The following is a 14665-nucleotide window of genomic DNA, read 5'->3' on the forward strand; positions in this document are numbered from 1 at the left end:
ACATTACTATGATAATTTTTTTTTTTTAAGTAAAAAAAGCTTGAGCTTTTGTCCATCAAACGCTATACTTGATCCCAGGCTGTACGACCACAGTGGGGAAAACCAGAGCGACTGAATTCAGGTCAGCTCAAGAGGGAGAAGCAGAGATTTAGCACTAACCAATTTAACGAGACCCACATTTTAAAGTAATGTCTCTGCAAAACCACCTAGGGTGTAGGGTATTTCCCAGACTAAACCTTGTCATTGGCAATTTCCAGTCATGAAGAAATCTTTTGCTACATCAACATATGATTGAGAGACCCGGTGTGTTGAGTACACATTTGGCTACCAAGCCACTGTCTACCTGTGAATTAATATCCATTGTAGTGTCTAGAGAGAAAAAAACTGTCACTTTTAATCTTCTGCCTTCAAAACAATTCAACAAAACCAACACTGACTGTCATGAAAATGTATATTATCACTGCTGTTTTCCTGCCAAAAGGAAAGCAGAGCACTCTCCTGTAATACAGGTCAGCACAGCACCTGTGACATACAAAGGTAATGTACCATTAGCTGGAAACATATAATGACTAGCACAGCAAAGCATGACGGCAACGGGGTGCCCACGCACACACAATTACACACAGGAACACACACAGGCATGCACGGATGGACGAAGCATGCACATACCCAGACTCTGCCCTGCCACTGACATCTTTAATTACCTCTTAGACACAATCGCTCTCCTTAACCGTGTGTTAATTATGCACTTTTTCCAAAGTACGTTCTTTTTCCTTCAACAGCTCTGTATTCTCTCTCTCTCTCTCCTCTCTCTCTCTCTCTCTCTCTCTCCTCTCTCTCTCTCTCTCTCTCTCTCACAGATAAGGACATGAGCAGGGGGAGTTGGAAGCACTCATTTGCATTCACCACAGTAATTCTCACAGAACTGAGTCACACGCCTATTGGGCTAGGACATTCTATTCTGCATCAGGATGGACATCAACAGAGTGGACTACACCGCAAATCATACATATTGAATCATTCAAGAACCCATCAGTATAACAGAAGAGGGACTTTGGCTTTTCATCGATCAGTTTTGCAATGCGTGGAACATGAAAATGTAAATGCAATAAGATGCAGCATGAATTTCCAAGGCTTTCTCTGAATTTCTAGGCCTTTTACACAGTGCATCAACTTTATTGGACGAATAAAACATTTAAAAAATGACAACATAAAATTTAAATAATTTCAAACTGCCAATACCAGCCAAATCCACCAAATGTCAAATGATATTCATCTGTTGGCTAAGGACAGCAGAGGCTGCTGAGGTTCCGATGAAACCAAACAGAAGAAAGAGTGACATTTTGCCATCCAAGGGACACAACTCACTTGGCCGTCGGGTTGAGGGATCACTTGCAATTTTTTACTGGATCTTAAAGCTGTCTCTAAGCTGCTCCACATTATGTCCTGTCAGATCAATATGGGAACCACCCTCTACTCTACCCCATCTTGACAGGAGGCTGTCTCCTACCCCCACTGGTCCTCATTCATACACTGGGGTTTTGTAGAATCCTCGCCTCCACTATATTCATCCTGATGTTCCCATTCCCTCTCCTTTCTCCCATATTTCCTATCCATTTTGTTTACCACGTCGTATAATCCCCTCTATCTCCCCAGACGACCCCAGAGACCCCCCCCCACCCACTTCCCCAACCAACCTCCCCTACCCAGATGTGGGGGCAGACCCCTCCCTCTCACCTCCACTGGGAACCTCCTGCCATTGATGCTGTGTTCAGAGCCATCTGATCCATTGCTCTGGCCCCAGTGGAACTCCACCTTCTCAGCCTTAAAACGCCCTGGGAGGCCTGCACCACGCACAAAGTAGTCATCCTTCAGCATGATGGCCACTGAGAGAGAGAGAGAGAGAGAGAGAGAGAGAGAGAGAGAGAGAGTCACCATATTATCACACTTCATAATGTTCACACACTGAAGGAACATAACAAAAAAGTACTTACGAATTAGCTAAACTTATCATGAATTATTGCAAATTGTATAAACAAGACAGAACAAACACCAGTCAGATTCACACCAACTACTTTTTCTGAGCTTTTGCATTCACCACATTTTGTGTGGTTATTCTTAGATACTGTATAGAGGAAATTGTTGATATGTTCTTTAATGTTTCTTCTAGATAACATTTTCGTTGGAAATATGAGCTAAAAATGCAGTTTAGTATTTTACAGATAGAAATATGGAAAAAGTCTGGTCCTGGAGTGTCTTAACAAAATGAAACCAAAATATTTAGGCTGACTTCATCCAGTGACTAGAAAAATAGAATTGCAGTATATGCAAATATGCACATATTTACATTTTACATTTTAGTCATTTAGCAGACGCTCTTATTGCCTCATTGCATATTTTTATACAATATTTCAGAAAAGTTGTAATACAAAAAGGCCTTATATTGGTGTCTATATTCAACTGGTAAAAGGTCAATGTGATATGAATCAGGAGGAAAAAAGACCCAATTAAGGTGTGATGCCTCGCCTTAAAGAACTGACAGCATTTTAGCAACATTAAATCTAATTAAAATCTGTTCATATACACCCCCAAGAATAATATGACAAGCGAGCACATAGATATGGTCACTTTCACGTTTTCATAAATTCTTAGAATGTTTGGGAATTACGTATACCAAGGCATTTGTGAGCATTCTATAGCAATATAGAGTGGGAAACGTCCGTGCGTTCGGACATTTAATAGACACTGCAGTAAATAAAATCTAATAAAAACATCTGTCTCGTCCAGGACCAGAGTCTACACAGACCGGAGCACCATAGCCAATCAGAGCTAGAGTAGGCCTTAAAACCTGTTAGGGCTAGGGGGCAGTATTTGCACGGCTGGATAAAAAAATGTACCCGATTTAATCTGGTTACTAATCCTACCCAGTAACTAGAATATGCATATACTTATTATATATGGATAGAAAACACTCTAAAGTTTCTAAAACTGTTTGAATGGTGTCTGTGAGTATAACAGAACTCATTTGGCAGGCAAAACCCTGAGACATTTTCTGACAGGAAGTGGATACCTGATGTGTTGTATTACCTTTAAACCTATGCCATTGAAAAACACAGGGGCTGAGGAATATTTTGGCACTTCCTATTGCTTCCACTAGATGTCACCAGCCTTTACAAAGTGTTTTGAGTCTTCTGGAGGGAGATCTGACCGAACAAGAGCCATGGAACGATGATGGCCCATTAGACACCTGGCGCGCGAGTTCATGTTGGGTACCCTCGTTCCAATACGTTATAAAAGAGAATGCATTCGTCCACCTTGAATATTATTCATGTTCTGGTTAAAAAAGGCCCTAATGATTTATGCTATACAACGTTTGACATGTTTGAACGAACGTAAATATATTGTTTCCCCTCGTTCATGACGAGAAGTCCGGCTGGCTTAGATCATGTGCTAACAAGACGGAGATTTTTGGACATAAATGATGAGCTTTTTTGAACAAAACTACATTCGTTATGGACCTGTGATACCTGGAAGTGACATCTGATGAAGAGAATCAAAGGTAATGGATTATTTACATAGTATTTTCGATTTTAGATCTCCCCAACATGACGTCTAGTCTGTATCGCAACGCGTATTTTTCTGGGCGCAGTGCTCAGATTATTGCAAAGTGTGATTTCCCAGTAAGGTTATTTTTAAATCTGGCAAGTTGATTGCGTTCAAGAGATGTAAATCTATAATTCTTTAAATGACAATATAATATTTTACCAATGTTTTCTAATTTTAATTATTTAATTTGTGGTGCTGACTTGACTGCCGGTTATTGGAGGGAAACGATTTCCTCAACATCAATGCCATAGTAAAACGCTGTTTTTGGATATAAATATGAACTTGATAGAACTAAAAATGCATGCATTGTCTAACATAATGTCCTAGGAGTGTCATCTGATGGAGATTGTAAAAGGTTAGTGCATCATTTTAGCTGGTTTTATGGTTTTGGTGACCCTGTCTTTGAATTGACAAAACATTACACACAACTCTTGTAAATGTACTGTCCTAACATACTCTAAATTTATGCTTTCGCCGTAAAACCTTTTTGAAATCGTAAAACGTGGTTAGATTAAGGAGATGTTTATCTTTCAAAGGGTGTAAAATAGTTGTATGTTTGAAAAATTTGAATTTTGACATTTATTTGGATTCAAATTTGCCGCTCTTGAAATGCACCTGCTGTTGATGGAGTGCACCACGGGTGGGACGCTTGCGTCCCACCTAGCCCATAGAGGTTAATACAAACAAGTAATTTGCCACACAGGCCTGCCATCATTCACTTTAATGTCATGCAGTTGCACCAGCATGACATTAGATCATGAGAACGCATTCACCAAAATTCACAAAATACACCTGAATGGATATCTGCAAATATGTCAATACCATGGGAGAGCTTGCAAACTATTACGGACTACAAAGGGAAACCCAGCCGCGAGCTGCCCAGTGACTCAAGCTTACCAGACGAGCTAAATGCCTTTTATGCTTGCTTCGAGGCAAGCAACATTAAAGCATGCATGAGAGCACCAGCTGTTCTGGATGACTGTGTGATCATGCTCTCTGTAGCCGATGTGAGCAAGACCTTTAAAGAGGTCAACATTCAGAAGGACGCAGGGCTAGACGGATTACCAGGACGTGTTCTCAGAGCATGCACGGACCATCTGGCAAGTGTCTTCACTGACATTTTCAACCAAGTCTGTAATACCTACATGTTTTCAAGCAGACCACCACAGTCCCTGTGCCCAAGAAAGCGAAGTTAACCTGCCTAAATGACTACTGCCCTGTAGCACTCACGTCGGTAGCCATGAAGTGTTTTGAAAAGCTGGTCATGGCTCACATCAACACCATCATCCCGGAAATCCTAGACCCACTCCAATTCGCATACCGCCCCAACAGATCCACAGATGACGTAATCTCGATCGCACTCCACAATACACTTTCCCACCTGGACAAAAGAAACACCTATGTGATAATGCTGTTAATTGACTACAGCTCAGGGTTCAACACCATAGTGCCCTTCATGCTCATCACTAAGCTAAGGACCTCAGGACTAAACACCTCCCTCTGCAACTGGATCCTGGTCTTCCTGATGGGCCGCATCCAGGTGGTAAGGGTAGGCAACAACACATTTGCCACGCTGATCCTCAGGGGTGTGTGCTTAGTCTCCTCCTGTACTCCCTGTTCACCCACAAATGCATGGCCAAACACGACTCCAACACCGTCATTAAGTTTACTGCTGACACAACAGTGTTAGGCCTGATTACCATCAACAATGAGACAGCTTATAGGGAGGAGGTCAGAGACCTGGCAGTATGGTGCCAGGACAACAACCTCTCCCTCAATGTGAGCAAGACAAAGGAGCTGATCGCGGACTACAGGAATAGGAGGTCCGAACAGTCCCCCATTAACGTCGACGGGGCTGTAGTGGAGCGGGTCGAGAGTTTCAAGTTCTTTTGTGTCCACATCACCAACAAACTATCATGGTCCAAACATACCAAGACAGTCGTGAAGAGGGCACGACAACACCTTTTCCCACTCAGGGGACTGAAAAGATTTGGCATGGGTCCCCAGATCCTCAAAAAGTTATACAGCTGCACCATCGAGAGCATCCTGACCGGTTGCATCACTGCTTGGTATGGCAACTGCTCGGCATCTGACCGTGAGGTAATACAGAGGGTAGTGCGTACGGTACCCAGTACATCACTGGGGCCAAACTTCCTGCCATCCAGGACCTCTATACTAGGCGGTGTCAGAGGAAGGCAAGCGGTACCGGAGTGCCAAGTCTAGGTTCCAAAAGACTCCTTAACAGCTTCTAACCCCAAGCCATAAGACAGCTAAACAATTAATCAATTAACCCCCGCTTTGTTTTACACTGCTGCTACTCACTGTTTATTATCTATGCATACTGTAGTCACTTTATGTACAAATTACCTCGAATAACCTGTACCCTTGCACATTGACTCGGTACCGGTACCCCCTGTACATAACCTCGTTATTGTTATTTTATTGTGTTATTTTTTATTTTATTTTATACCTTAGTTTATTTAGAAAGTATTTTCTTACCTCTATTTCTTGAACTGCATTGTTGGTTTAAGGGCTTGTAAATAAGCATTTCATGGTTGTTGTATTCGGAAAATGTGACAAATACAATTTCAGTTAATTTGAGTCCTCTTGCATTTTGGAACTTATTGCTATTAATCAAACAACCATGAAAAGGTAGGCTCTCTCTCCCTCAGTTATGCACATCAACAACAAGATCAACAACTAATGCTAGCCAGAGCAAGATGAGCTAGAATCTAACGAAGGAAGATTAAATAAACCCTATCAAATTTATCCAGATAGTTGGAAAAAAATGAATTTAATCCATTTTAGAATAAGGCTGTAAAGTATCACAAATTTGGTTGTCTGCTTTCCAACATACACTGGGAGACAAATTCACCTTCCAGCAGGACAATAACCAAAAACACAAGGCCAAACGTACACTAGAGTTGCTTACCAAAACGACACTGAATGTTCCTGAATGGCCAAGTTACAGTTTTGACTTACAGTATCAGTCAAAAGTTTGAACACACCTACTCATTCAATGGTTTTTCTTAATTTTTACTATTTTCTACACTGTAGAATAATAGTTAAGTCATCAAAACTATGAAATAACACATGGAATCATGTAATAACCAAAAAAGTGTTAAACAAATCAAAATATACTTTACATTTGAGATTCTTCAAAGTAGCCACCCTTTGCCTTGATGACAGCTTTGCACACTCTTGGCATTCTCTCAACCAGCATCATGAGAAAGTCACCTGGAATGCATTTCAATTAACAAGTGTGCCTTGTTAAAAGTTAACTTGTGGAATTTCTTTCCTTCTCTATGCGTTTTAGACAATCAGTTGTGTTGTGAAAAGGTCGGGGTGGTTTACAGAAGATAGCCCTATTTGGTAAAAGACCAAGTTCCTATTACCGCAAAGATATCTACAATAAGCAAATAAAAATTACAGTCCATCATTACTTTAAGACATGAAGGTCAGTCAATCCCAAAAAATGTCAAGAACTTTGAAAGTTTCTTCAAGTGCAGTCGCAAAAAACACCAAGAGCTATGATGAAACTGGCTCTCATGAGGACCACCACAGGAAAAGAAGACCCAGAGTTACATCTGCTGCAGAGTATAAGTTCATTAGTTACCAGGCTCAGAAATTGCAGCCCAAATAAATGCTTCACAGAGTTCAAGTAACAAACACATGTCAACATCAACTATTCAGAGGAGACTGCGTGAATCAGGCCTTCATGATCGAACTGCTGCAAAGAAACCACAACACCAATAAGAAGAAGAGACTTGCTTGGACCAAGATACACAAGCAATGGACATTAGACCAGTGGAAATCTTTCCTTTGGTCTGATGAGTCCAAATTTGAGATTTTTGTGTCTTTGTGAGATGCAGAGTAGGTGAACGGATGATCTCTGCATGTGTGGTTCCCACCGTGAAGCATGGATTAGTAGGTGTGATGGTGTGGGGGTGCATTGCTAGTGATTTAGAGGCACACTTAACCAGCATGGTTACCACAGCATTCTGCAGCGATATGTCATCCCATCTGGTTTGCGCTTAGTGGAGTGGGACTATCATTTGTTTTTCAACAGGACAATGACTCAACACACCTCCAGGCTGTGTAAGGGCTATTTGACCAGGAAGGAGCGTGATGGAATGCTGCATCAGATGACCTGGCCGCCACAATCAAGACTTGAAAATGGCTGTCTAGCAATGACCAACAATCAACTTGACAGATCTTGAAGAATTTTTTTAAGAATAATGTGCTGATATTGTGCAATCCAGGTGTGCAACGTTTTTAGAGACTTACCCCAAAAGACACAGTTGTAATCGCTGCCAATAAAGTATTGACTCAGGGGTGTGAATAGTTATGTAAATTAGACATTTCTATATTGAATTTTCAATACATTTGTAAACATTTATAAAAACATGTTTTCACATTGTCATTATGGTGTATTGTATGTAGATGGGTGAGATTTTTTTTTTTAAATACATTTTGAATTCAGGCTGTAACACAACAAAATGTGAATACTTTCTGAAGGCACTGTATCTTCTCAGCCACTTCTAATTGTCTCTATAAGTCCATTGTTATTTAATCATCCTCTTGTTGAAATAAAGTGGGAATTGACAGAGGGGTACATTTTTGGGATTCACAAATTTGTCTGAAAAAACCCACATTTAATTAACCAATATGACCTTAAATAAATGCTCCCACTGTCAAACCGATGTCTTACTGTCATTGAATTTCAGAATCGTTTTTACTCCTCCATTCACAGGAGATTTCTGTCCCATTTCGAAGAAGCACTCAAGTGGCCTGTTTGTCATCCTAACATCTTCAGCAAAGTCTGAAACTTGAGACATGTCAAACTAAATACACTAGGCCTTTTAAATACATTGACTTAGTTTGACATTTCTCAGGTCGGATACTCTGCCAAAGTCTTTGACCCTTGAACAATTGGCTGGTCTATCACAGTTTATTTCCTCTCCTTGTGTAGTTTGTTTCCTCTGGGAGATATTGGAGATTTTAAGAGATGTGTTGCCTGGTGCTTTTACAAGGTTGTTGGCACTCCCACTGAAATTCTACCAGTCTGCATCCAGGATGCTAAGGTTACACTAAGTAGTAAGGCCTCCTGTGGGAGCCTGGCCTTCTTGGCATACCTCATAATACCACTGAGACTACAAATGGCAGTCAAATCAAAGCTGAGGGATTAACAATGCATAGTGTGCTTAAGGTGTTGCTTAGCATCTATTGCATGGGACTCAAAGCAGAGAAAGGTGATGTGGAGGGAGACTACCACTGTGGCTAAGCTAAATACACTCCACTGTATTGCTGCTACGTTTAGTCTCATTTTATGGTTACGGTTTATGCTAACAGGCTAGCGGAAGGGATGACATGGCAGTTTACATTAGCGCTCAGAGCAAGGCAGGGATAAAAAACACATTTCTTGCTCTCTATTTTCATCATTTGTTTTTGCCTTTTGTTGATTCAGCGTCCTAATCCAGCATGCGAGGGGAAGGCAGGTCCTGGGAGTTTCATTAGCGATGGGAGCCAGTGTTTGGGAACGCTAACAGGCGAGCAGGAATTAGACGCTAAGCCAGCGAGACCTTGGACTGCAGTGTGTGAAAACAGGGGGCTGATATGGATATAAAGCCTTGATCAATGCAAATATTTCTTCAAGACTTGAAGACTCCAAGTCCTCATGAATTTCTTAAAAGGTTTATTTGATACGATTCTGTGAAAGTATTCTCCCTTCATCCTTCCAGCCGCCCTCCTCTCCCTCTCAAAAACCCTGTTACTATTCTTCTGGCCGTGAGACATATAATGACTTCCTGCTTCAAGGTGAAAGGATTAGAGTTCAGCCGAGGCTACAGTTTTCACAGAAGTATGAGGACTTTGAGAAGAAGCTGATTGAAGCATCCATTATTCAGAGATGCTTACCCCTTCCTTCCTGGTTTACTACACTGTTCATCAGCCACCCCCTTCAGGTGATTACTTCACAGATGCTCAGCTGTCATTTATAAATAGTGGAGAATGTACTGTATAAATAATGCATGGCACAACAAGAGGACATTTGTCTTGTTAGGCATGCATTATGGAGTAAGCAGAGATAAGAAGCTGTGCGCTATTTCGTTCCGCAGCTGTTGTTTGTGTTAGCACTTTATTTGACTCGGTGGGCTGCGCCACTGCTACGCTAACGTGCTGTACTAACCTGTACTACACCGGTGCTCCCCCACCATGCCTGCAGAGCAGACAGCTCAGGGGTGGCACTCATCTTTTAACACACCGTGGCCTTGGGAAGAGACGGCTGTGGCCATCAGAGTCTTGGAAAAACACCACGCGATCAGGGACAGACATTTCTCATGCTGAATGAGTTGAGTCTCTCTCTTTTTCTCCGAGTCTTCTCTCTAACACTGAGTGACGACAGGGATGCTAATAAACTGCTGAGAAGACGTACAGTACCCCATCAGATGAACCTGATGCTCTTTCATCTAAACAACAAGCTTTCCCCCCCCACCTCCCCTCACTACACTACATTGAGGAATGTGTATGGGCCATTCACTCACTCACTGACTACTAGAGAGGGAGCAGAAAATAACACCAGTGTTAGCCTTGATAGAAATATGGCAAGCTTCATGGGCTATAAGATCTTCATTATATGATAGAACAGTTTAAGAGGAACTCAATAGATCATTCACAGAGAGTGGGATTACATGTTATACAAGATGTACGTATGTGCCCACCATTTTAAAAGCAGATACAGGGGTCCATTAAGGTTCACCATTTGGGAGAGATGGACCAGGGACAACACCAGTTCATACATGACACATCGTGTCCAGAGAGATTCATAAAATCAAATATCTGGCAATACAGAAATCACACTGGGACATTTGTTTCCTCAGGTCTGCAGAGAGACCCTGTAATAGGACATCTGGCCTTGTTGTGACTGCTGTCAATACTGACGCCAGCCACCTGTGGCCCTCGCTCCCACAAGCATTTCAACTACATTTGTAGGCAGAAAGAGAGGACGATCCATCTTTGTGACAGATAGAAATTGTGAAAAATACCTGTCTTAGACAGGGAACATCCATGAGATGCTATAAGAGCTGAATGCAGATGTCCAAAAACAGCTTTTTCAGGTTTTCATCTGTACCAGTGATAGATTCACTAATATGGAGACATCACCTAAACGCTCAAATCCACTCCTACCACAAATATTGTATTGGACTGCTCTACATGTTTTTAAACTACCCAAATGTATATATAAAGTGTGATTTTAAAGGAGATATGCCTATTTTTCTCCCATGTTGTGGAAGCTTGGCAAATTACAACAGGCTATTTTAAAACAATTCTCCTCCTTCCCTCCCCCACCCCCTTTCTCAACAAGCCTAGAGTCACGTGTGGATTTGTTTACATAGACATAGCTAGCCAGCCATTTCATACGGCTACAGCAACAGTTCACTAGCTAACCACTGGAGACACAGAATGTCGGGTGATGAGGTGAAATATAACGTTAAACCATATCGCAACTTATGTTAAACCATATCACAACGTTGTACTTTCAATTTGTCAACTTTCTGTGATGTGTTCTGTCGGTTCCCTTGCTAGCCTTGCTGACGTTTGATAAACCACAGCTAGTTTGACACTATTGCAGCTGTAGCTAGTTGCAATAGTTTCAACCTGTAACGAGTGAGCTGAGAGTCGGGAAGCAAGTTCAGTGAGTGAGGTTTTAATAAATAAAAGAAACAATGACCACGAAACACAAACAACGCACCCACATGAAAACAGAGCCAATAACACCTGAAGAAAGAACCAAGGGGAGTGACAGATATTGGGAAGATAATCAAGGAGGTGATGGAGTCCAGGTGAGTGTCATGAGGCGCAGGTGCGCGAGATGATGGGGACAGGTGTGCGGGATAATCAGAAGCCTGATGACCTAGAGGCCGGAGAGGGAGTATACGTGACTCAACCTTGTCAAATTGTTTTGCAATAGCCAATGCATGTAAGAAAGTATCCCACATAGCAGGACATCTAACGTGATTCAATGTATGCGCAGGTTTTGTTGGACAATGTTGATGGCAGTCAGACCAGCAGGACAAGAGGCAGGGGTTGAGCCAGAGCCAGAAGATGGACAGGGAGAGGCAGGGGTAGAGGAAGAGCCATGGGAAGAGGATGGACATGCAGAGGAAGGCAGCAGAGACAGAAATTAGGATGAGGAGAGGCTTTTTGCTCTCCTCAGTGAAAGAATGGCTGACACACAGGTTTGTATTATGTTAAAAAAAAGCCTATATATTTAACAAAAATATATTTTCTTGAATAATTAACGTATGAACATACTACATTCAATAGGTACATGATCTAGTTTGTTCAATTTGCACTAGAAATTTGTTTCTGAATTGGCTTTGAATTAATCGTAAACCTTGACCACACATTTGACAAATACCTTTAGTGGAGTGTGGAGAGAAATATCACATTCAGCCTTACTGATAATAGGCTACAGTGGGAAGAAAAAGCATGTGAACCCTTTAGAATTACCTGGATTTCTGCATAAATTGGTCATAAAAAAAAATCTTATCTTCATCCAAGTGACAACAATAGACGAACACAGTCTTCTTAAACTAATAACACACAATTATAATTTTTCATGTCTTTATTGAACACACCGTGTAAACATTCACAGTGCAGGTTGGGAAAAGTATGTGAACCCTTGGATTTAATAACTGGCTGACCCTCCTTTGGCAGCAATAACCTCAACCAAATGTTTTCTGTAGTTATGGATCAGACGGTCAGGAGGAATTTTGGACCATTCCTCTTTACAAAACTCTTTCAGTTCCACAATATTCTTGGGATGTCTGGTGTGAACCACTCTCTTGAGGTCGTGCCACAGCATCTCAGTCGGGTTGAGGTCAGGACTGTCTGGGTCACTCCAGAAGGTGTATTTTCTTCTGTTCAAGCCATTCTGTTGTTGATTTACTTCTGCCTTTTGGGTTGTTGTCCTGTTGCATCACCTAACTTCTGTTGAGCTTCAATTGGCGGACAGATAGCCTTACATTCTCCTGCAAAATGTCTTGATTAACTTGGGAATTCATTTTTCCGTCGATGACAGCAAGCTGTCCAGGCCCTGAGGAGGCAAAGCAGCCCCAAACCATGATGCTCTCTCCACCATAGTTTACAGTTGGGTTGAGGTTTTGATGTTGGTGTGCTATGGTGGTGTTGCAGACTCTGGGGCCTTCAGAACAGGTGAATATATAATGAGATCATGTGACAGATCATGTGACACTTAGATTGCACACAGGTGGACTTTATTTTATTAATTATGTGACTTCTGAAGGTAATTGGTTGCACCAGATCTTATTTAGGGGCTTCATAGCAAAGGGGGTGAATACATATGCACACACCACTTTTCCGTTTTTAATTTTTTAGAATTTTTTGAAACAAGTAATTTTTTCATTTCACTTCACCAATTTGGACTATTTTGTGTATGTCCATTACATGAAATCCAAATAAAAATAAATTTAAATTACAGGTTGTAATGCAACAAAATAGGAAAAACGCCAAGGGGGATGAAAACTTTTGCAAGGCACTGTACCCCTGGACAAATGAACTCAATTAATTATTTTAACTGGTAATCAGCAAGTCGTCCATGACCCCAGGCTTCTCTACGCTTCTTCTGTTGTTTAGATATTCAATCTATGGTTGTGAGTGGGCGAGTGCAAAGATGCGAGAGAGAGCACTTGGGCATGAGAGGGAAAGGAAAGGGAAATGGGGATACCTAGTCAGTTGCACAACTGACTAGGTTGTACAACTGAAATGAGCGTGCGTGAGAGAGGTAGAACGTAAAACAGTAGAGTAGTCAGCTGCTAGCTAGTTGCAGATAAACAGTTGTGGTAGCAGGGACAACATATTCAGAAATGTTCTACTGAACAAGTATCATCATCATTAGTCTTGGATCTGCATCAACTCGACCAGAAAAGAGAAGAAGTGATAAGAAGTGAGAAAAAGAGGTAAGTGTTGGGTTTCGTTCAAAATGAAATAACAAAAGAAGAGGTGCGACCTGAGGGTCGCCGACGACTAGCTGATTCCAACTTTAAGGAGTTAAGATGCAATCTGAACATGATCGAACACAAGTTAACCCTTAGGTTCCAAGAAAAATGGTCAACTGATAAATGGCTAAAACAGAAACTCAGAATTTAACCAGATCAAAAACACCTATGATCCAGAACCTTGTGTCATTTGTCACCTAACGAGAAATTAAAGATGTGTGTGCCAGCCCAGACATAATACACACCCCTAGAGGCAGGTAGAGCCCCATGAACACAGGGATGGGAGGATTAGAGGAGGGTAAAGAGGCCAACAATATATTTTAATAGAGCTATGGCTCACAGATGGTCTGGGTAAGACGAAGCAGCATAGGTGTATCAATGGATCTAGCTGTGTAAAGACCTCTATAGATTTAATCTGAACTAACTGTTTAAAGGCCCACTATCGTCACATCGTCATCCCATTCAAATGACCTCACAATGTAAATAAAAATAGGGTTTAGGTGTGCAGCAAGGGGGTTTGGGGAGGGGGATGGTCTGCTCTGTGTGTTTCAATAGGCTAGAATCACATTGTCACTCTTATTTTGTCTTCTAAACCAATGATTAGTTGCAAGTTGGGACGTGTGGTCACTTTTTGTAAAGAGCCATTTAGGAGGAGCTGCTTGGCAAATTGAATGGGGTGATCATGTGATGAGGGTGGGCCTTTAATAAAGTAATGTACTCTCCAAAGTAAGTCCATGTTTACAGAGCAAATTAAACCTAAGAAAATGGTCTGGCACTGTAGGCCCTGTACAGCATAAGGATATTTAGATCAATGCACATTTCATCCCATTCCTTCACTACATGTATGCCAGCCAGCCATAGAGCTTAAGCTGTCCATGTGTATGTTCTGTGCTTCTACATTAGCAGTGCTTGCTCTTTGGGGTTTTAGGCTGGGTTTCTGTATGGCACTTTGTGACATCTGCTGATATAAAAAGGGCTTCATAAATACATTTGATTGATTGATTCCTGTCAGCAGTCTGTGTATGTAGCCTAGTACAGTA

At 41.5% G+C, this 14665-nt stretch overlaps 1 protein-coding gene across 1 annotated transcript in view; it reads right to left on the reverse strand.

The window, feature by feature from the left end:
* LOC106583020 (receptor-type tyrosine-protein phosphatase gamma) overlaps nucleotides 1–14665 on the reverse strand; it is a 287378-nt gene that overhangs the window by 84095 nt on the left and 188618 nt on the right. Inside the window, exon 4 of the mRNA XM_014166758.3 lies at nucleotides 1738–1886. Within this exon, the coding sequence (XP_014022233.1) occupies nucleotides 1738–1886 (149 nt within the window). The remainder of the gene's footprint in view (nucleotides 1–1737; nucleotides 1887–14665) is intronic.

Source organism: Salmo salar, chromosome 22 (genome assembly GCF_965601325.2).
Source record: "Salmo salar chromosome 22, fSalSal1, whole genome shotgun sequence".
Classification (NCBI taxonomy): Eukaryota; Metazoa; Chordata; class Actinopteri; order Salmoniformes; family Salmonidae; genus Salmo; species Salmo salar.